General features: G+C 35.0%; 1 protein-coding gene across 1 annotated transcript in view; it reads right to left on the bottom strand.

Annotated features, from left to right (window-relative positions):
* LOC143449612 (histone demethylase UTY-like) overlaps nucleotides 1–21876 on the bottom strand; it is a 40393-nt gene extending 18517 nt beyond the window's left edge. The window contains exons 1-13 of the mRNA XM_076949879.1: nucleotides 21607–21876; nucleotides 18257–18317; nucleotides 15721–15826; nucleotides 14322–14371; nucleotides 14138–14196; nucleotides 10460–10580; nucleotides 10228–10282; nucleotides 9993–10127; nucleotides 8581–8707; nucleotides 8308–8449; nucleotides 7457–7600; nucleotides 5275–5435; nucleotides 1746–1947 (exon numbers count right to left, since the gene is read on the bottom strand). Coding sequence (XP_076805994.1) covers nucleotides 1746–1947; nucleotides 5275–5435; nucleotides 7457–7600; nucleotides 8308–8449; nucleotides 8581–8707; nucleotides 9993–10127; nucleotides 10228–10282; nucleotides 10460–10580; nucleotides 14138–14196; nucleotides 14322–14371; nucleotides 15721–15826; nucleotides 18257–18317; nucleotides 21607–21683 — 1440 coding nt within the window. The 5' untranslated portion in view covers nucleotides 21684–21876. The remainder of the gene's footprint in view (nucleotides 1–1745; nucleotides 1948–5274; nucleotides 5436–7456; nucleotides 7601–8307; nucleotides 8450–8580; nucleotides 8708–9992; nucleotides 10128–10227; nucleotides 10283–10459; nucleotides 10581–14137; nucleotides 14197–14321; nucleotides 14372–15720; nucleotides 15827–18256; nucleotides 18318–21606) is intronic.
* Nucleotides 21877–24889: the final 3013 nt, after the last annotated feature.

Genomic DNA, 24889 nt, shown 5'->3' with positions numbered 1-24889 from the left:
AAAACCAGTTTAAAAACGTTAGTAAGGAAGGCTTGAAGATAAATGTAACATAGTTTTGTCAAACAGTAAGAGTCGTTCAAAAATGTACTTTTGAGCGAGTTTTTCTTTTATGACTACTCCTGTCTTGCCTTACTAAAGACCAAATGTAGTTTCCCATCATTACACTATACCAGCGGCCTTTATATCGTTTTTCCATTGGCTAAATATCCTGATGAAGTCTCTCACCGTGCTCCTCACTGAAGTCACCTAGATTTTCTTGAAAAAAATCCAGATGCGAACATAAAAAATGAAGTTTGACAGACATGCGACAACCCATGTTTTGGTAACTTTTGATCAGTTTCTCCACCAACTCTTTGTAATTTCTGTGCCTTTTATTTCCCAAAAATCGATCAACCACACCTCGAAATGCTTGCCACACTTCTTTTTCTGTTTCATTCATTTTTTCTTCCAAGCTTTTACACTTTAACATTGTGTTTATCTGAGGACCAACAAATATTCCTCCTTTTATTTTGGCAAGTGATAGTCGGGGAAACATTGAACGGATTTCTTGAAAAACTTGTCCTTGAAAATCCAAAGCTTTGACAAACTGTTTTACCAGACCTAATTTGATATGAAGTGGAATCAGTAAAACTATTTCCCGGCTTACAAGAGGTTCCCTAATAACGTTGTACATTCCTGGGTTTAGTTTTTCCCATGTCGGCCATTAATTTTCTCATAGTGCTCACCGTCAGCTCTACTATTCCACAAGCACAGAAAGCAAGAGTATTTTGAGTAACCACCCTGCAGACCAAGCAAAATTCCCAACATTTTAAAGTCACCACAAACATACCACTTAAACTGGGTGTAATTGATTTTAATGAGCAGTTGCTTGACGTTTTCATAATCTTCTTTCATCTGTAAGGAATAAGCAAGTGGAATTGATGGATATATGTTGCCATTGTGAAGTAACACTGCTTTAAGACTTTTGGTAGAACTGTCAATGAAACGCCACCACTGAGTAGGATCATGATCTATTCTAACAGCACCAAACAGGCCTTCTACATCTTTGCAATAGCAAAGGTCTTCAAAAACTTCAAAGTTGACAGAAAACTCCAAGCATTTGAATAGCATTTTTGAAATCAGCGCTTGAAAATCATACAGATACACTTAATAAATGTAGCCAAACAAAAATTTTTTTAAATTTTGTTGCGTAGTGATTAAAGTTTGTTATATTCAATACTGGAGCTGGAGCTGATAAATATTTTGTAGCTCCAGCTCCAGCTCCGGCTCCACAAGAAATGTTTAAAAAGGCTCCAGCTCCGGCTCCGGAGAAAATGCTTGGCTCCAAGGCTCCAGGCTCCGGCTCCCCAGCCCTGATTTTAACACGAAAAACCAATGATTGTATCGATGATTTTTGGCGTCAAGTTGCTAAGTTTATTTTTAATGTCAGCAATGTAGTATTTTCTCAAATACCTACGCTACAGACAGGCAGCGGTAGTGTGGTCCATTCACTATAAAACAACCAAGTTTGGATTGCCTCAGAGCGACCCATATTTCAGGTACCACTAATCTAAAAAGCTTAAAAATCTAAAGCCACTGACAAGGCGATATGCTAAATCTAAATCTGGCCTACAAACTATACCTATCTAGCAGAACTGAGTCATACATTTCGCAGTCTAACTGAACATTTTTATCAATTTGTTAACCAAGTAATACTTACAATTTTATATACTTTAACCATAAATAAATCCAATAAAAATACTAACAGTAAGTTTCCTCCTTTTTGGCTTAATCGCTTGCAAGGTTTCTTCAGCAACAGGTTCATGATATAAGTTGTCTTCTGAAAGTGGGGTTGAGCTGTTTGTAGCAGAATGGTCTACAACATTTGAGCTATCTTTTTTGGTATTTGTACGAGTGAACACATCTGTAAGTGAGCCAAGCTGACCTTTTTGCTGGATCGGTGGGCATCTATAAAAATACATGTGTCAAATTTTTTACAAATTAACATTTCATTAAATTTAGGGGCCAGTGCAAATACAAGTGAAGTTTTACTAAAGTGGCTTGTTAGTAAGTAAGTGAAACAACAAATGCTTTGATAACAAAAAGTGGTAAAGGAATCATTGCCAAAAAATGTCATGAAATTGGGGTTTAGATTGAAGTTGTTTAAATATTGTTGAATAATTATGCAGCAAACTTATTGGTTTTGAGCAGCAAACTTATTGGTTTTGAGCAGCGAACTCGAAAAAACTCGGTTATTTTGCTGAACTTGAACGAGAAAATAAAAAATAAAATTTTCTGAACTCAAAAAAAATCGATGGAATCCGAATTCATTAACTGAGTAATCTTGAAAAATAAAATCTTTTTTAGCTTCTATATCAAAAACACTAAAAGAGTGTGCTTTATCTTACAGCAATTGGAATAATCTTTTACCTACCATTGAATGGATGCACAAGAAGCACAACAGAGTGCAACGTCATGCTATGCTTGAAGGTCAGCAATAATGGTAGAGCTTTTTTTCCACCAATGGTAAATAACATTACACCAGACGTGACCAACCTTTTCACAACAAAGCCCACTTTTTTACATGCGGAGCCAGATATGCCATAAAATTCTTTCATATGATTAGATATTACAGAATAAACAAAAAACAATATCTAACACAGCTGACCAACTTTATGTGTCATAATGAAACTTTTTTAAAAGTCACCGACAAAAATGTGTCGAGTAAAATTTCATTTGTACTTTTAGGTTTAATTTGGCATGCATCGGTGCTTTGGTGGTTTTTTATATGCATTACAATAAAAAATTCATTAATTATATATTGCAGCTTGAAATTATAATAAACTCCCAAAATTGATCTGAAAAACTTGAAGTCGAACTTAATAATATTGCTGAACTTGACCTTTAAAAACCTTTCTAAACTTAAACTCACTTGAAAATCGATCGAGTTTGCAGTCTTGTTTGCAACATAATGTTGATTGCTTCATAACTATAGTTAATGAAATCTTGAATACAAATTTGACTTCCCTTACTGAATTACAGTAAGTAAGAGATATCAAATTTACACAGACGTTTTTATCGACAAAATATAGAATTATTTCTCATCAAATTTAATAGTTTTACAAGCAATGATGTACTGAATATACTGGTATTAAATACTACAGTGAGCTTACACGCCAAACTTAACATTGGTGTTTTAATATGTTCTATGATCCTTTGGTCAAAATACTAAACATTGCTGAACAATCAATGAAACTCAAGGCTGGGATTTTTTCAAAAAAAAAACAAAAATCATCAACATACTGATACGTGAAATCCTTTTTGCAACGATCAATTTTGATTATTTATGCAAAGGCTGATAAATTGAAAGAAAAAACAGCTGACAGTAAGTATAAGTTAATAACAGCATGATACAAAATCAGAAAGCTTAAAAACGGAGTTCCCCAGGGTTCTGTACTGGCCCCAACCCTGTTCAACATATACATGAGTGACTTGCCAACTACAAGCGCTAAACAATTCGGATATGCTGATGATTGGGCAATAGCAACCCAGTCAACAAAATTCAAAAGCTTAGAAAATACGCTATCCAAAGATGTCAGCACACTCCATAGTACCTGAAAATGAATACCTCCAAAACCGTTACTTCGGTATTCCACCTGGACAACCAACGGGCAAACCAGACACTGAAAATACGCATTGGAAGCAAGCTGCTACCAGCAGAGCGTAACCGAAAATATCTTGGACTAACACTAGACAGAACATTGACTTACAGCAAACACACTGAAAATGTAGCAGAAATTGAAAATCAGGAACTCGATTCTGGAACTTACTGGAACAACTTGGGGTCTCCACCAAACCACACTTAGAACATCAGCCTTGGCACTCTGCTATAGTGTAGCAGAATACTGTGCGCCGGTATGGGAACGCAGCAAACACACAGAAAAAATCGACATTCAACTCAACAATACAACGAGAATTCTCTCAGGCTCCTTAAAACCAACGCCCAAGATCTGGCTTCCAACCATGGCAGCTATAACTCCACCACACCTCCGAAGACAGGAAACCACCCAACGGATTCACGACCAAATTGACGACCTGCCCGACGACATTCCACTCAGTCAAGTCATTCAAAATGCACCCACCACAAAACGATTAAAAAGCCGCCAACCTTTCTATAACTCATACAACAGTAACTTCGATGTGCACCCAGCCTGAAAAACCTACTGGCAAAAACACAAACCTATTGGAACAGATTTGATAACCGACCCCACGAAAGCATTACCCGGTTTCTCAACAGCCACACGAAAAATGTGGTCCACGGCAAACAGAATACGATTAAGACAGGCAAGAACAGCATCAAACTTATATCGATGGGGCTTAATCGACTCCTCAACATGTCCAGCATGTAACAAAGCCCCACAAGATACCGACCACCTCGTGATAAAATGCCCCAATACAAAGTTGACTGGAGGCTACAGCACCGTCAATCAATGCGGCCAAAACTTCAAAAGCTGGATTGATAATGTGACGGTGAACGTGTGAAGACCAAACGACGATGATGATGATGATGACAGCAATACGAGATTTAGCTTTTTATAATAAATAATATGAGCCGAAATGAGATTAGGAGCAAGTGTTGTTTTTTAAGTGTTAAGAAGTCCTACGTTACAGCACTGAAATACCAATGACAGAGAGGACTGAAGCTGTAGCTTAGTACCGGCTTTTATCAGTAGTCCTACAATACAGAACGGCAAGTTGGCATAGCCCCTAAATCAATAAAATATAACTGTTTAACAATTGAGAGTGTTTAAACTTCTGCTGCCTATTGTCCACAAGGGATGTCTTATTCAAGATAAATGCAAATGGTTAACACAACTACTTGAATTAAACACCTGTGTCCAATTTTGTTAAGTTAAATTAATATTAAGATGATGTTGAGATGTTGATATTATGATTGCTGCTATGCACATCATAACACGCAGCAAACTTTCAGCACATTTTTGACAATAGTCGTTTCACCATTAAATATTTGTTAGAACATTTTTTTGTTCAGTATGCTTGCAAGACTATTTTCAAATAAGATTCACTTGTATGAGTACTAACCTCATCCTTAAGGTTGCAAGTCAATGATTCATTTCAGCGTATTACAAAATTAGTATCATTGCCACACATACTAAGTTGCAGTATGAAATAAAAGAGCATTTATGGCATTAACAAGATTGCACTATACAGAACATAAATGAAAAACAATTTCGCAAATAAGTGCTGGTACCACAAAGAATTGATCATAATTACTTGAAAGCACTTTGTCTCTGGGTAAGTTCAGCTGGTATTGGCAATGTCCAAGCATCTTCAATGCAAGGAAGAATCCGTCCTTCAGTATAGTCTGAACCACAATTATCAACATGCTCTTGTAAGGAATTAATTCTCCGAGAAAGTTCCTCTATTCGGGTGTGCTGGAAAAAGAAAACAAAAAACAACTCATTTAACATATAACATAACTGTAATAAACACAAGGATTAAATAGGGATGAAATTTAGAGGTCTACCGAATCGTCACGGATTTGGTCAGAAACCAAATTACTTCGGCCAAATAGTGCATTCCAGTAGTATAATAAATTGTACTGTAAAAATGACCAAATTAGTGCCTACAAATCATGTCTGATATATATATGAGAAACAGAAGTTGGTACAACCTACATTTAGGTGTTCCTGGTGAAAAAATGATAAGTAAATGAAATAGGGTAGTTTGATTTCCTGTGACATGCAATAACGAACACATCCGCCTTTTTCTTTTGGTTTTCTGCGATGAAAGACTATTCACGCAGGTTTTAGACCAAGCTTTAAATATTCGCTTTTAGTTGAATCTGAAAATAAGTTCGGTCTAAAACCAAATTTGGGCATTTTTACTCGAGTTTTACCGCAAAGTAATTAAATGACTGCGGACCGCAGCCTGCGGTATTCCTAAGTGTGCTTAAAATTGTTTGTGCCTGTGATTAGTATCGGTCACCTGCCATGAGGCGTTGAGTACAGATGCAAAAGTGTGTTGTGTGATTTACAATTTATTTATTTAGGACATCTTTTTAACAGTCAAAAGACAATGAGCAAAAATCCAGCATCAAATTCTGCTAAAATCTTGGTGATCCTCAATCTTCACGGGGGGCATTTCAGTGGTGTAATCCATAACAACGAAACTTTCACTGATGGCAAAACCTGTAACCTGCTTAGACTTATTAGGTTCTTTTTTTATTACCATTGTTAATACTGCTTTTTATGAACATCTACCTTCAGTTCTTTTCTTCTTGACCTGTTATTGAGCGTAAAATAAACAAGAAGACAGTTTGAAACCCATTAAACAATTTATGATTACTCAGGTTTGGTAAATTGCAATGACTAAAACATTTCTTACACAGAAATGCATTCCATGATTTACAAACAGTCAAGAAACGCTGAACTTTGGTTGCTATCACTTTATGGTCAAAAAGATATTGTAACTTGCTAAACGAGCTACAAAGACAAAACTCTAGGTGGTTTTGCCACCAACTCAACACAATAGTTATCTTCTTTAGTGTTTTTGGACTAACACTTGACATACTACATTCTTTGCTGCCAAACAAGAAAGTTTCCTATAAAACTTGACCAGTTTCTTGGTGAACTATTGTGAAGTTGGCCAATGATTGATTTGCAAATAAGAGCTGCTAAATTATGTTATTAAAGCATGAGTCTACAAGAGCTCTGGTGAACCATGAGACCAAACAATCAAGATTATTCTGATATATAAGAATACCAAACGTATAGCTTCATCATTGCAGGAGCATGGAAACAAATTTATATCAAAAGTCAAATGTAGAAATAACAGCTGGACACACAAGCTTTGCAAAAATTTTTTTCTTGTTATGGTTGAATAAATTGCACATAACTTATTGGTAACCTGCCTGTAAACCAGAACTATTATTTGAACTAGGAAGATAAGTGCTGTGACTTATCCCCCTGAGATTATTCTATACTAAACCTGAACTCAGTCACCGGCAAAATTTAAGAGAAACTAGAAGTATTTTATTCATAAGGCAATGCATAGTCAAACAGACAATTTGGCTACATGTATAGGTCCATCTGAACCACCGGCAATGTTGACTGCAACAAAGGTTGAGCATTACTAATGTGTCAGCAAGAAGCTGGTAAAAAATAAATTGACGGCAATGAATATCTTTATTATGATATCATTCTAAACAGAATGTAAAAACAACTTTGACACAAAATGTCAAAAGTTTGCCATGGGAAGTTTTGAGTTAGGGGCTGTTTAAACAGCTATAAAGGCATTTACCGGTTAAATAGCAGCATTAGAGAACATACAAATATCATAACAAGTTTAGGTTTGCTATAAATGTTACACTAGCAGAATAAATATGAGCACGTGCTTCGAAAGCTTACAGTTCAGTTTTAAACCATAAAATGTTCAAAGAAATGAAAAAACATACCTCATGTTTAATATTTAAACAATGCTGTGCATTCATGTAACACACCAAGGCATCTTTTGGTTGCTGACAAGCTTCGTAAAGAACAGCTAAGTCTCGCCAAGCAGCTTCATGACTTCTATCAAGTTGTACTGCACATATGTATGCCTAAAAATACATAAAACAACAAATTTGGTTATTGTAAAATGAGCATTAAAACACATTTACCATAGCCCAGACAGATAAATATTTGTGCTCAAATAAATATTTTGAACAGAGCTTACTGACTAATGCATCTATGCATATGCAACTTTATTTTAAGACTTGTCAACGAGCAGTGAATGAGAAGGCATACAATATAACTACGTTAGACGAATAAATATGATCAGTTAAGATGTTATGCCTGGAAAATGGCAGTTAAAGGCAATCCTCTTCTGTTGAGCAAATTTTGATTTTGGTTTGGACTTTTGGAAAAACCTTAGTGAGTTTGTGATAAAAACCATAATTGTAACTTTTAAAAGAGTCAAACAAAAATGTTGTTACAGATCTGAATGCATTCCTTGCAGTTGCGTTTGAAGAACCACTACATCACACAGGCAGACAGAATACTGTATTACTAACCACCAAGAATCTCCGCAAAAACTTATATCCAGACTTATCACAATAAATTTCAAACTAATTAATAAACAAGAAACGTTCAACGCAAGAAAATCATTCTTAACCTACGCTGTTACGTAATTTAAATCAAAACAACATCAAAAAGTAAAAGTTCCATATAATAAAAACATTAAAGTTCAAACACAAAACAAAGTAAGCCAATAAGATGAGAAACCTGAAATGTATTTACGTTATGAATGCAGTTACAACCCATTTACCTGAAGAGCATCCATTGGCTGGTTTTGTTCTTGGTACAAGACACCAATAGAGCACCATGTGTCTGCACTTGCTTCAGACTTATCAATAGATTGTCTGTATGAAACGAAAGCATCATGAACTTTTCCCATGCTTGAATAGTACCTGTTGTTTTAAAGAATAAATTTGTGATCCAATAATGTTAACCAACACAAAAACTAAGTTTTACGCAGACAAAAGGGCTACAACAAACACGGAAAAGTAAAAACAAAATTCTGACATGAAGGAGGGCTTACCTTCCTAAAAAATACCACGTTTGACCATTATTAGGATCAATTTCAATTGACCGTTGAAGAAACTGGAGAGCTGTAGCAGACCTTAACGAAATATCACCAAAATCTTCTACCGTATGATACATCCATCCTGTAACAACACAGAGCTTTTCTGCCTTGAGCCAGATATGATTACAAAAGAAGTCAGTGTCACATATTAATGTAAAAAGTAGTCTAATTTGCCAGAATTAACCAATGCATAACTTATTCTTCCCCCACTGAGATACAGGTATTCCGTCCACAATTCTGGTAAATGACGTTATATAACAATTTTAACCTTCCTTTGTATAACCATTCATGATTAAAATTTCTGATATGTAGGCTGCCGGAGTATGTCATCTTTCTTATAATGTACCTTAGCCTACATAATGCAACATTTTAAGTCTACTTTGGTTGAATTTACAATCTTGTTTCAATATTACCGTTTTGGTACAAACAATGCTCCAGCGAAAGTGTGGTTATGATTATTTATCCTCACAAAATTTTAGCTTAAATGTCATTATTGTTACACAACTTGGTGATAAAAAAATCTAATTGATTCAGACCAAGCTAATTTCATACACTGATTTCAAGCTTATGCGTTTTCAGTAAAAGAACATCTAAAACATGACTGAAAGGCAGATATTATAACGCCTTTACAAACCTTTAAAAATGTTCCAGTGACACCAATAAAAGATACATTGATCTTTGGCCAGAGTCTTTAAGTTATAACAGACTAATAATGAACATTTAAAGTTAGAAACTACATATGTTTGACAGGTGGTGGATACCATACCAAGAAAATATTTTAAAGTGTGCATCACCTTCAAAAGCAGACAAAGCAGTGCACAGCAACTTTTTCTATTGGCCATACGCGTTGTGCACAATTTATCGGAATATTATCTACATTTTAGAAACAATCTGGATCAAGTCAAACCAGCAGTGTTTAACAAGAATCCGCAAAGCATTGAGGTCTGTGACCTTTAAGGGTTCTATAGATGTTCCTCCTTGCAATTCAGATAAAATGACTTTTTACAATTTTTGAACAAATTAGCAATATAACTATACATAGTTACATCAGTAAAGTCTAAAACCTTCCCAGCTGAACTTCACTATATTGCATAAAATTACAGTATTATAGCTTCAAATTATGGGCTAACAAAAATGTCTGTTTAACAGGAATATTTTCATGACAACGTTATATGAAAACAAATCAAGAAATGTTGGCATAGTGGCATTGCATCGCTAACAAACACAATTCTAATGTCACCAACCCTCATAGCTAGCGTAGTGTTTGCAAGAAATACAATGTAATTTAAAAAATGAGCTAAACAGTATTTTTCAGTACCTTTCCTACTAACAGAATGATAACACATAAAACTATATCATTTATATACCTAGCTGTCGGAGAGTATTAGCTTGTACATAAGGTTTCACTTGTGTTGCTGGTAAGGTTAGAATTTGCTCATATTCTTTTTTTGCTTCAAAATATTGCAGTTGTATTTCCAGGAGATGCCCCAAATGAAAAAGAACTATACAAGAAACTTATTTTTAAAATTCATGACATGTAGATAGGGTTTCATAGCTTTCTTTTTTTATGTATGTAAGTATGTTATTACACAGTACCCTTACTTTCAGACTTGTTAACACTGCAGTATCTGTAATCAGATAAAGATTGTCTGAAATGCTGTGAAAAACAAAACAAACTATAACCAATAATGTCTGAAAAACAACAAATATCCATACAACGCATATGAGACACAGCTAATATTATACAGCACGCAAAATGTACTAATTAGTACTAATTAACTAAATAAATTTTTACATGAAATTGAACTACTGGTCGACTCGATTCAATAATTACCTTTATGGCAGACTGATGATTACCAGTTAGTTTGAATATTAAACCCAGTCTACAATGAACTTCATTGGCTTTAGAAAATCCAGGATCATAGTACAGCAGTTGTTGAAACAACTTAACAGACCTAATAATTACAAAAAAAATTAAATTGTACTGGTCTGGTACTAAGACACTGTCAGAGAACTCACCTTAATTTTAAAAAAATATAATGATATTTTCTTTTGTAGGTAAAAGTAACCACCTTACATCTGATGCAGAGAACATACATTATTTTATATCACATAGTTTAGTAAAATAAAATAATAAGTTTGTTTTGCAGAGCCAAAAGACCACCTTACACCTAACCTTTCTAGCTAATATTTTAATGTTAGTGACAGTCTGCAATAGCTGACCGCTATTAAGATACACATTTGGGGTCTAATGCATCAGTGCATAATCACAGAATAAATTGAGTCTTGTATACAAGTACACAACCAGATGACTTCACTATTTGAGAAGTTGAGGTCTAGTATACAAAGGCGTCCTGTGGTTGCGCACTTCTGCACTAGACTCCAAATACCTATCTAATTAAACCCTGGTAGAAGCACTGACACTAGCAGTTTTACAATTAGTTATATGAAGGACGTCGGTAACGGGTAGACGTTCACAAATTATATCCGCCCGTCTACGCACATAACATGACATAACAGTTCTGTAGAAAGCAAGACACATTTCTTCTTGCTTTAAATTACTGAACTGTTACTAAAGTACCTTTGACCAACCAAATGCACCTACCACCTACTTCAACTGTGCGAGCTTCAACACTACCAAAGAAATATAATGAGATGTCCTTTTGATAACAACACGATCACCAATAGTGGTGTGTGTGACTCGTTGAGACCAAACAAAGAGCACACACGCGTGCGAAGTGGGTGTGCGTCATAAAAGAGAAAGGAAAGAAAAACCCGGTTGGTAGAAAAAAGATTCTCACATATCCTCCAAGGCGCAGTTCACATACATTGGGGCGCGAAATATGACTGCAACCCGTGTTTCTTACAAAAAACTAAAATCGACGCTTCTAAATTCATTCATTATAGCTCTTTAGTGAAAATACAAAAAAGGTTAGTGGTCTACTGATAATTCACTTTCAACATTAGTCATTGTACAACTCTCAATTTGGACCCAAATCGCCTGCAATGTAAGCACAACTTCCGCTTCAGCAGCCCTGGCTCGTCTACTCTGCTGTTAAGTATTGTGCACCTGTCTGATGTCGCAGTACACACACGCACCCCATCGACACAGTCATAATGCTTTGCGTACTATGACTTGATGTCTGCAAACCAAATTGTTGGCTAGGTGGTAGAGCAGTTAGCGTGCCTGGCACGCATATACGCGAAACGGGTTCGATTCCCAATTGCGTTACCATTGCAATACCCTTGGGCATTATATGAACAACGCTTTCTTTTGTTTAGTGGTACTAGTGAAGATAGAACAGTTTCAAATTTAGGCAAAATAAAAAAGCTCAAACGACGCTAGGGAACTGGGGTGACGAATCGTCGCCTGGTCGTGCAAAGACTTTACTCAGTCTGAGGATAAAAATTGTGATACCATTCCATTATTGGACAATAGACATCCCATCCTCGCGGACATCGAATCTGCTGTAAAGGAGCTACACTTCTCTCGCTTGTCGAGTAACGGTACCATGCCATCTGCTATACTTAAAGCTTTGCCCCGGCAAATAAACCAATTCGACGACTGCAATCTTTACACTCATTTGTTCAGGCCGCACGGCTACAGTTAGATCACGCCGACAACTTTGCCGTAAGTGCGTCCCGTTCGGCCGACTATAAATAGAACACACAGTGGCAGTTCAAAGCCAAAGTGAAAGAAACTAAGGAAATAGGCATGGACGTTGTTTTTGTTATTGCAGCACTCAGTGGAGGAAACTGCATTAAATAGCGTTTTTGTCAGACAATTTGAAAGAAATATAATGAGCACTACGCATGAAGAATAACCCACTTCTTGATGGGAAATTAAAAATCAAAGAAAGAAAATTCCAGCATAGATGTGCCGGGGGGGGGGGGGGCAAAAGGGGCCATACTCCCTCAATTTTTGTGTCTATAGGCTTCTACATCAGGTGGCGGTGTCTTAAACCAAACACTATGTAGTTCCCTTGAACTCATGAAATATTTGGCCCCCCAAATTTTTTTTCTGGTTACGCCACTGAATTCAAGGCTAACCGCATATCTGCAAAGGAGCTGCCCAACTGGGGAAATAGCTTCATCAGTCTGAAAAGGAATGAGTTGAGAACTGGATCAGAGAGCAGTGATGATGAATGATCAGACATACACCTACACAACAAAAAATACCACTACACAGAAGATTGTGTCACAAAAATTGAAACTTTTTTGACAAGCCTATTCCCAACATTTTAAGTAGTTGCTAATGATTTAATTTCCACTTTGGTAAAATTAAGATTGCTATCATATGGTTTGGGTAATTCTGGTCTCAACTTGATAACTATAACCACATTGAGTATGCAGAGCACTTGCTGGTGTAGCGGCCATTGAACAATTTTCCCCTTGTCGCTAGTTGGTACTATCACATTTGCATTTGAGAAAAATGTACTGTGATAGCATCTACGTTTGTTTTATCGTTTTTCTTTTCTTTCCAATTTTCGACTGACAATAAAAATTCAAGTTTATAGAATATATGTGTGAACTTTAGGGTGCCAAGCACGCATCTTCTGTATAGACAGATGGAGTCAAGCGACAACTGCCAAATTAAGAGGGTGACCTTTTTGCACTAAATTTGCTCTAGAAGACTCAGGTGCTTCGTCGCACCTCATAAAAATAGGGCCAGCAAACCATTTTGCCCACCACTCTTAGTTTGCCATGCTGGCACAACAGGACAACATATCGCACCTTGAGAATCCTTTTAGATGTCACTGGGTAATGTTTATAGCGGTTGTTTTTCCTCTGAATAAACGTGAGATGCAACAATAAAAAATAGAAATGAACAAACGAATCCACAATATTTTAAAAATAACATAACATAGCTGCACTTGGAAAGCTTCAAGTGCAAATACTTAGCCTGTTTAGTGGCAAACCGTTATAAAAAATATTACTACAGTAGACTCTGCTTATTATGACCACCTTGGGACCAGACCATACTGGTCATAATATCCAAAACTGCTACAGTACTGTTTAACCACACCAGGATCAATACAGTTAGGCATAAAATGACAAAAGATGTCAAATTCATCATTTATTTCATTAACGTTAAGTAGTAACATTATAATGAATGCAAGTAGATTAATTGGGAATACAAGTGGCACAATTTTCACTGTCAAGTTGCATAATTGACGCGAAGAAGTGATAAAAAATCTGAAAAGACCGAAAAATAGATCCTAATATTCGAAGACTGATCATCAAAAACAGAAAGTTTTATATGGTGAATTCAAAATGGTACTATAAAGCGGGTGATCATCTTAAGCAGATTCTACTGTATTACATAAAAAATGAAAATTACATCTTTTATAAAAACAACAACAATATTTTATTTGCTTTATGGCTAAGCAAATCTATCTGGTAAAGAATTTTCTACATTTGCAGAAATTTAGAAATCATGTTGGTATACTGGGCAAAGGAAAAATAGATTTATGACATTTTGTTCTCCTTAGTTGTGTCATATTTAACTCACCATGCATAAGCACTGAAATGATAATAGACAATTCCAAGGCCATAAAGGAAAGGGGAGTCCTAAAACAACATATGAATAGCGTTGAACAACCTGCTTGAAATGAGCATTCACAACTGCTTGAAACATATATAAATTTACTTTAATTTAGATCAACTAATTAACATTTCATACGTAACAAATTCACCTTCCAGTGATCCTTTTCCAGGACAAAGTACCGATTGTAGGCTGACAGTGCTGAAAATATATCCTATTCATTAATCTTATAATAGCCAACATAATCAGAGTTTATAGTAAATTTTTTTTCTAGCAATTTAAAGAAGTAAAAACATGTTTCCGTTGTCTAATAGCAAGGCTAAAAAATAAAATGTAATTAGCATCTTTGAGATTGTTCTCTTAGCATTGATCACATTTTAACATTACTAAATATTAGAGATGGAATGAGTCATTTCTGTGTAATATGACATCAAAATGCGCTTAGCCGTTTAAAACATGACATCGCATTACTAGGCACTTGGTCAAAACAATCAAGCTAATATATATATAGCATTAAATGATTAAACAACATTAAATGATAATAATTGACCCTGAAGTTTATATTCAAACAAAAAGAAGGAAAGGAAATTCATGAGTGTATGATGCAAGCATTTCCAGCCAGGCTCAACAGGCTAAAAAATTGTGCGCCAACTTTCAGGTTAAAGATTCACTTTGCGTTTAAAAGGTCAGTTAATGATTTTAAGACACAAAAAACTCATTGCAAGAAATCTGTTAATTGATATTGAATAGATAAAAACACTCTATGCCACAACAAAAACAAAAGTTTTTTCTGCTAAGTTCCTTATACTCCAAGTTTACGAGAGGTTCCCTTTGTATTTTCCAGCCTTCTTTCAGACTTTTTAGAAAATTGACTGTGTGCGTGTATTTTAGTAAATATTATTTTGTACCATTAGTCACAATATTCACCATTAGTTACAAGGTTTTTTTGCAAAAATATAATATGATTTTCTGTACAATATATATATGGTTGTGCATATGATACTGAATAAAAAATTTATTTCACAACACAATTGATTTTTTATTTCACTTTTCATAGGAGACACCAGTAATAACAATGTGCGTTGCAAGTAGCATTTAAAATACATTCTACCTGAAATGTATCCCTTAATGATAATGTGGGAATCTTAAGGATAATCAATCAAGCTTTGGTGGAATGTTTGTTTGACAACAGTCAGGAAAATGATTTTTCTTAATACTGTACGTTCCTCAGGTTCTCCGAGTTCAATTGGTTTTCTGGATACCCTAGGTTCACTTGTTTATCATCACTAATTTGAAGGAACGTAAGGAAATCCTAGGTCGATGTTGTCTGAACCGTGTTGACCAAATTTTAAAGTAAAATAAAAAACAGGACATAGTTTGACACTCTGAAGGTTAACTTTCAATTTCAATTCAATTTATGCAACTCTTTCCCCAAACTATTATTGTGTAACCATCTGGCTCTGACTCCTGTGGTGAAAGTATATCAGTACACATTAGTATACATTTGTATATATAGTTACATATAGTATAATATATGCACACTATCTCACCTTTGTGATAATCTTCCAAAAGTAAATGAAAATGGCCCAATTTACAGTAAAGAACTGGGTCACATTTTGTGGCTTTACGAGTCAATTTCTCATAATAACCAACTCCCTGCAAATGCAAAATAAAGTGAATTACAACTTCACACAAGTCATGTCAAGTTTGGCTTTGACAACCTCTCCTTGAATGATAAAAGTGTCGCAGAAATCCATGTTTCCTTACAGCATAAAAACTTGTCTTTTTAAAACAAGTAAAATACAAAGTAAAAAGACAAACTGAGGTGCCATAGAATTATAATAACCTTAATAACGATATTATTCTGAAAATGTGTTTCCAAAAAATTTGCTCTTCTTTTTTAATGCACATGTTTACAGATAACATTAAGGATAGTATGTAAAGTATGTAAGGATAGTATGTAATTTTGAGCGAAACAAAATCACAAAATTGGCCTTAATTGTGACGTAGATCACAGATCAGAAACCGATACTACAACCCATACAACAATTTTTATTGAATTTGTTTTAAAGCTGTTAACAAATTGTAAAATTTTGCCGAAACTATTTTCGTAATGTTTTTAACATCATCTGTTAATGTGCGGCTTTAGTTTTTGAAGGCCAAAAAGTAAATGATTTCATAGATTTACACTTTGTTATTCATCACAAATTTGAATTTCACACATTGGGCTTTCCCGTCTCACTTCTGCTTGTCTGTTGGACTCTTTTCTCTCGCAGCTGTTATAATCTCTTTATTATCTTGCGTTATCCCTTCTTCTATCTTCAGTGTTCTCAAGGTAAGCAAGTGTTACTGTCACTTTTTCTCCCTCGTTAAGTTTTGCGCTTTTTGTCCTTTTCAATGCACTAATTATCATCAATCGTATTTATGCCTAACGACCTCAATGACAGTGCAGGTGATCCTAAAAACGTAATCTTCTGCAAATAGGGCAAAACGTCGACGTTGATAGCAAAATATAACTAACGTTTTAATCTATAAGAATTTTCATGGGTTAATTGAAGATCAAAACATCTAAGGGAATCTTGATGGAATCTAAGGAAGGGGTGAATCTAAATTTTGCCTCCCTATAATTCACAACTGGGGGGCGTGCTCCCGGAATTTACGACTATAAGTGGTACTCGCGCAGCTTTCGGGTTATATGCCAAATTTATTTACAATAAATCTTGAAAAATCTATTACTGCAACCAAGTTACTAATAGTAATAGTAAGTAATAATAGTAATGTATAATAATAATAAAATTTTATTACCATGTGGTACACAACAGTTATATATGGAGTTACACGATCAGGGCTTCCATACCATCCATATTTGTAAGGTTTGTCCTTATTTTCAGGCACACTTAGACAATATTACTGTCCCTATTCCTAAGAAACGTCCTTAATTTTGACCTGCATCCTTATACTCACTGAATAATCTGGCGAATAGTTTTGAAAATAATCCTTGATTAGGTGTAATAGTAACCAAAAAAAAGTGCAAAATTGGCCTTAATTGTGAGGTAGATCAAGGGTATTGTAATGTCAAATGTAATCACAGACAACCTTCGCAAATTCATAAATTTAGCAATACTACTTTGTTTTACTGTGTATCATGTATGTATCTGTTATAGCTGTATAGACTGCTCTTGATAACTTGATAGGTGACAGCCCAACCACCGCAACCAATACTGTACGAGTTTGACAGGTAGCCTATGGTCCAAAGTAATTACATCACTTAATCAACCAATCGTAATTGATTCAATTACAATGTTGTACATTGCTAACTTCTTCACATGACACCTTTTTGGACATAGGCTAATCTCTTATGGTAATTCTGACTTCAGTTGACTACATCACCAGGACACCAACAGCATGTTGTCAAACAACTTTTTTAATTTATGACATAACAAAAGCCTTCATCTATGTCACAATGAATGCCAAAAACTAAGAATTTTTGGGATTTTCTTTTGCTGATAACTACCTAATCAAGAAGTATTTTTCACAAATATTTTACCAGAATGTTCAGTAAATACAGTAGAGTTCTTTCATTTAAAATCAACTTGTTTTTGGACCTGCCCCTCACTTCAACCCATTTTACCTCGGGACAGAACTTTCAAGTTGTAGAATCGACATTTAATAAATTTTGATTCTGCTTTAAAACTTCATTTGCAATCCTAATTTCGGGAATGTTTTTTATCAAAATGTTTGCTTTTTGTAAAAAGATGAATTTAATCACTTGCAAATTAGTTCGTATTTCAAAAAGTTTTTGATTGTCAACAAATAATGACCCTGTCTTAGCTAATAAATAATATAGCACAAGCCAATCTCATGATTGATCTGCAATTTGCCAGACTCAGAAAGTCTGATAACAATTTAAAAACATACCACAAGGCTACACTTTTTCTCTAATTTACAAAGCATAATCCACAAATTAAAAAGCGATGATTTGTTTGCATTACTGAATGTATTTTCAACATTTTGGCGACTATGTTTAGTGTGCCAATGGATTTATTAAATAGATTTCAATGTATTGCAAAAAAATAGCAAGCTCACCTTTTTCAGAAGCATTCGCTTTTGTTCGTTTTCATTTCCAAATAACCTTCCATACATGCAACTAAAAATATAGACAAACACTGACAGTCATCATGTGTACCGGTAAGTAAATTATATGCAATAGTTAACACTTGTAACAAGTCATGCTAAGGTTTGTATCAGAGAAATTTTTGGGCCTGATAATTCAATTGGTTTCCATAAAAACTTTCATAAACAGAGTGACAAAAACTTATTACTATTCCTACAGTGTAAGGCTTTTAATGCCAAATGTGGCAAATTCATCACAAGCATATACCAGTGTGTAAGCCTCCTTTTTTGAAGAAAATATTGGGGCAAAAAACCAGAGAGGAATTATACACCCGACCAAAAATCTGGAAAATAAATTTATGTGTCATCGGCCGAATTCCATTTGTGCGATAAACCGACGACACGTGATTATCTTTAAACAACAAAATGAAATACACGAGACAACACGATTAAATTTTTCACCAGACAAAGCATCTCAGCTGCTGATGTTGGTAACAAGGCGCTGCATTGTCATCTCGCTTAGGACCTTTAAGGGGAAAAGGTGGTATACAATGCAATGTATAACGGTAAAGGAAGACTGTGACATGTACAAAACTTCGCAATGTACCGTAACTTACGGTAAGTCACCTAACATATAATGAATGCAAATTAAAAGTTACCAATAATTGCTTGGAAAAAAAATTTTCACTTACATAAAGCAGTTTTATGTTTTAACTTCAAATGAAGTTTGTTTCTCTTAAACTTTTAACGTATGTTTCACATTTCTTTATCTTTGGTAAGAAGTGTCAAGCAATGTTCCCTCTAAACTGCGCGTGTGCGCATTGCGCACTGCTGACACGATCTCCGCACACAGAAAATCTGTGCTGCGCACAACAAAAAAATCCAATCTGAATTGAAAATAAACGCATAATAATGGCCACAGTGCGCACGTCTGATGCTGCTCACAATGGTCCAAGGGACCGCTCAGGGAGTTAGTGTGTTTGCTCAGACTCGTGAAAAATTAGAGGGAACATTGGTGTCAAGTATATACTCGAGTATAGGTCGAGATTTTCACAACTGATTTTCACCTCAAAGAGTAGGGGTCGACCTATACAAGGGACAGGCCAGAGTAAAACTTCCAAGTCCAGCTGACAGCACGGTGACTGATGCATACAAAGTACGGAAATCTCTCCGATAAAATAAAAAGTTTAATCACAATAAACCAAATAGTAAACGCAACCAACAATACGAAATAAAACCAGGAGATGCATTTCGATAATATATCAGTTTTAAAATCCATCAAATCCTTCTTCACTATTATTGCTGTCATCACATCGCTATCGCTGTTTTTTCTGACATGTTAAACTCCCGAGCAGCGCCAGAATTATTAGTTTTTTCGGGAAATTCAACAATGGTTAGCTTAAACTTTGACATGAATTTATTGTGCAGGCTAGGCAACGAAAAGCTAGTCAACTTATATACGAGAGAATAAAAATATCTCCGATTTTAAGCAAAAAGGTAGGGGTCAACCTACAAATGAGGTCGACCTATACTCGAATATATTCGGTATATTGTTTAAATTGGCTCAGGTTCAGGCTCATTATGCTTATGAACCCTACTTGCAACGTTTGTTTAACAGCTATTTGTTATAGCGTAACAATTCTATTTATTCTAAGTTTAATTTTGCAACAAGTTACTTTGCTGGCTTCTGTTACTTCAGATTAGACAGTCTTTTATTGATTTTTGTATCAAATTTGATATCTAGCAAGTTTGTAAGTTTAGTGCTAGTAACTTGAACATTTTTCATTGTTTCTTTCTAGCTAACGAGGTCATTGTGACACAGTTTGCAACACTGTGTGTCTGTCATTTTTTCTATTGCCATTGTTTTGTGTTAGAGCTTGGCTAATATCTATGTACAGACAAAATCGGTAATTATTGGATTATTGCATAAAGATTTTGGCAAAGTTTCTGTTCGGTTAATTGCATATTTTCATGGACAAACATTCCAACAAAAAACATTTTTATTTTATGTGTTCCGCAATGCAATAACTTGTGCTTTTAATTCGTAGCTGACTTTCTTCCTGCGGAAGAACAGAAAAGCTAATTTTAATGCTCATTGAGACGTTATAAACGTGTTTATCATCATATGTCAGGTGGTTTCGTTACGTCTGTTGTAATTTGATTTTATTGACGTGATACTTTGGCACCATTGTAAATCTTAATGCTGCACAGTGTGATCGACCAAGTATGATAGATTTCTGCTTGTGCATTTCTGCGTGTATGGATTGCACTGTTTTTGTTCTTTTTCTAAAGTCTTTCTAAAGCAAATTGACAATGCATTGCTTATTGCTTAGTAGCAACACAAGCAGCAGAGACGCTTTACTAGGAGAAAAATTTAACTACGTTCCCGCAGAGGCTTTATTTATTTCAAAGCAATTGTTTTAAAACAAGGTTGATAATCTGAGCTAGCGAGACATTTTAAATCATCCTAGGTAAATCATCTTCTTCGTCTTATTCTATATTTTTTTGGCAAATGATGTAGTTGCAATGATGTTTATCAGCATTCAAAAATATATTTCAATGGTAACATTAACAGTCAGTGATTTCTAACGACCTGTCAAACAGACTTTATGATTAATTCGCCTGTAAATTTCTCTGATTTTGTTGTTTTAACCATAACAGCATGCGCAATATTTAGTACATGCGACATAAAATGTTATGATCAGATTTTAGGTCTGGCATACAAACCCTTGCCTGTTTTAGGGTCTGATAGTTTTGTTTTGAAAGGCATATACCATGGTATACACAAAACAAATCAGTCTATCTGCTAGTGAAGTTTGTGTGGCTTTGTTAGAGTATATTTTTGTAGAGTAAACACTCGTCTGTTCATGGTAACCTTTTTTCTAGAGCAGACCGCTTAAACGCATATATATATCAAATCATTGCATAAAAACGTCGGAAAAAATGGATATACGATTAACAGATTTCGTCTGTACATGCAATTCAGCAGCGTAACATAGCTAAAGGTGAAATATTAATTACCTTAGGTCCAACATTGTGATCTACATCTAAAGTTGTTAAGTTTCCAAACAAAGTTGTGGTGAAAAGCACACTGTTAAACTTTGAATTACTTTGGTTGCGATTTTCAGAACACCCTATTCACCTAACTTTGGCGCTTATGCCCACAAGAATAGTTTATAATGGGCACATACAAAAGTTAATTAAAGTTCGGAATATTAGAAACAAAATATAACTAAACTGCTTGAAGATATCAGCACACAACGTGACAAACCATAGCACATATACCACAGAATACAACATATCTATGGCCAAACAAATCATACCTGTCAAAAGTTTCAATTTCCAAATGAGTAGTACAATGATTGGAGCGATGGCTCTCTTTGCAGTCACCGAAGGACATGTCTTATGAGCCAAAGTCTCCTACGAAACTTTGAGTAGGTGGACTGTTTGGTAATAATGACTTTGTTAAGTTAATTGTCCAATTGTGCCAGCATTACACTCCATACAACTTATAACTATATGTTGTGGCAGTACTGGAAAAAAACACTGCCTGTACATACCGTACCGTATTACCTAAACAAGAGTATTGATAAAAACTTTGACTCAGCAAAATACATACATCATAGTGGAAATTATTTGTATTGACAGAAGATCAACAACCTAGGCATATTGATGAGCAAAACTGAAATGATTTCTTTTTTAAACTCAGAACCCAATACTTATTCTAGAACAGTTTCAAATCAATACCAACGACACTTGTTTTATATGAAAAGCCCTGTATTGGACACACTATTTTCAATCTTTAAAAAATAAAAAATAAAGTAGATAGCAGGTAGCATCGTGCAAAATAAATAAAAAAAGTTTACCAGCTTCTTACACGCATGATATATTACATTTTTTAATATGTCAATAAATGCAACAAACATAAAGTTGCTCAGTATTGTTCAAAGACTTTGCAATTACAGTACCTTTGGTTTGACATACTGATAATTAAAAACAGCTAATTCGACCTTTTTCTGTGAAATGCAGTCTATCGAGTTAAGTTATATTTTGGAAAACTCTTACAAAACACTGCAGCCTGGAGATACAGGAAATTTTTAAAGTTTCAGTGTTCTGCCAACACTTGATGACAGGGAATTCCCCAAGTTATACTTCTGAATGCTGTATTGTAAAACATGTTAAGGCAACAACCAACGAAGAAGTCAACTTTCAATTTGCCTCCTCCCCCATTTTTTTAATTTCTTTTGAAAAATTAATGCCTATTGTTGTTATAACTGAGTCGATAGCTTTAATGTTGTCGACATCATGCAATCATAATGTAACGTATTCTCATCCTCCGAGTAATTAAAGTGTCTTGAAGTGCCTTTTTCTATCACCTTCCAATGTACCAATTCCAATTCTCGACACTATTTGCCATTTCGTTGCGGTTTAGTTGTGCTTTTTCCCTAATAAAGCACAAATCTCACATGAAAATTTAGTTAACAGGAATGTACTAAAAGATGGTGCAATCAAAACTAGGTGTGAAATGCATTGTACAAAATGCAGTTGGTACAGAAACAGGATAAACCCAACAACAAGAAAACATTGTACAACGACAAATAAAATTTAATATTTTGAAGAAAAAACGATATACTGGTAAGTGCCATTTCCTTATCTGTCCTATCCTTTTTCAATCTTGCCATTTTCTGCGCCACCATTTTCTATCATAACATATCAGTCTGTCAAAATACTACACCTAAGCTAAGCACATAAAAGTAGACTATTGTTTTCTACTGAAATAACCATATTGTTTAAAGTTTTGGTTGGTATGAAGGATAAGTCTTGTCTGTCTAGTCTGGTTACACAATCGAAATAGGGCACTACTGGAAAGTATCATTCAGTTCTCATTCAATTCAATTATCATAATATCATTCATATTACATTATTGCTTGAGCGAAAACATTTGAATCATAAAACAGTTATAACGAAATGAAATATTAACTCGAAATAATACGAAAAACAATTATATAAAAAAGCAGAAAAACCGTAAGCTTAAAATATGCTGGATGTTTGACCCATCCTCAGTTTTTTGAGCAAGGAACACAACAAAAAAATTGTGGAATTTAGCCCTACAAATATCAAACAATTTTGGCTGACACTATTTGAAATTACACCAAAAATATGATTACAGTGTGGTAATTGCAAAGCCTAATTAAAACATACAACCTTGTTTAACCTGCAAAACTAGTGATTCTGTGCAGATAGATTAAGTAACCATACTTTTTAGGAATGGCCGAACTTAACGGTCTGGGCACACTCACACACACAATATTCATTTAAGCTATCTGTGCAAAGAGACATTTTTTATGCTCACATCCAATTATATAATAAACAAGGCAAGGGTGGTTCTTAATATCATACAACCGAATATAAAATAAATAGCCTAAACAAAGAACTGTCTCAAGTGTGCCAAAACTTGTGTCTCTGCATGCATGATTTCACACAGAAAACTGTCATTACTTTCCATTCTGCCTAGATGTTGGTTTGGTGCAATTTTTGGCCTTAGATTTATTGGTGTATACCAATACCAACTATAGTATAATTGCTGGTATGATATGGAATGATAAATTTTATCCTCAAACTAAGGAAAGTTTTTGCATGACTTAAGCTCAACTATGATTCATCATCGATCAAGCCCTGGTTACCGAGCTAGCACTTGTGCAAGTTCAGCTTTTCACAAATTTTTATTTGTTTTTTTAATTTAATTTTTTATATAGTATTGCTCAAATTTGGGCAAGTAAAAACTGCTCACAAGGTCCACTAAACAGAAGCAAGTGTTGTCATGGTAAAAAGTTAAATATTTGCATGATTACACACACATAGCGCATCTGAGCCACACTCGTGACGTACCAGAGGAACACCTATGGCACATTTGAGGCTCCACAATGTTTGCCGAACACAAGATCTTGCTGAAAACAGCCATACTCTGTATTCCAAGTTATTTAGCTTATGATTCACTGTAGCGATGTAATTTTATTAAGAGCTTTTGTGTATATAGGTCAACAGCCTGTTTTGCAGAGTGTTGGAAGTCTATATTATATTTTAACCCACAAACTACTATAGCCTAAATTAATTATTTGACCAGCGTAGCAGACGTCTCTTGGGTACAACTGGAAATATCTAATCAAAATAGTTCTATAACTTCATCCTTTCAGAACGTAATGCCTTTCTCTGATTGCGTCAAAATTGAGCTAAGTATGTTAGTAGCTTTAAACATCTACGATCTGAAAACGGTCGAGATGGTTGTGTCACATATATGTAGTAAGACAATATGAGTCTTCTTTGGTAATAGTGGAAAACACCCAATTTCACTTTCGAGATTTTCCAAGACTTTGCTTAGTAACCCAAATGTCTCTTTTTTACAGCCAAAAAAAGGATCCACAGGCTTTGTGTTTAGGCTAATGTTCATTGCACTGCAAAATACACCATGCACACTATTTTTCCTCCCTGATTTTAGTCGTCCAGCACCTGTTCAGACAGATTTTAGCCTTCTTGCATCCCGAGATCTTGTTGAAGAATGCTAGGCTATGCATTCCAGGCAAATCTGGGGGCTAGCCTAGGCTGGAG

This window comes from Clavelina lepadiformis, chromosome 3 (assembly GCF_947623445.1).
Source record: "Clavelina lepadiformis chromosome 3, kaClaLepa1.1, whole genome shotgun sequence".
Taxonomy (NCBI): domain Eukaryota; kingdom Metazoa; phylum Chordata; class Ascidiacea; order Aplousobranchia; family Clavelinidae; genus Clavelina; species Clavelina lepadiformis.
This window is presented reverse-complemented; position numbering and strand designations above follow the sequence as displayed.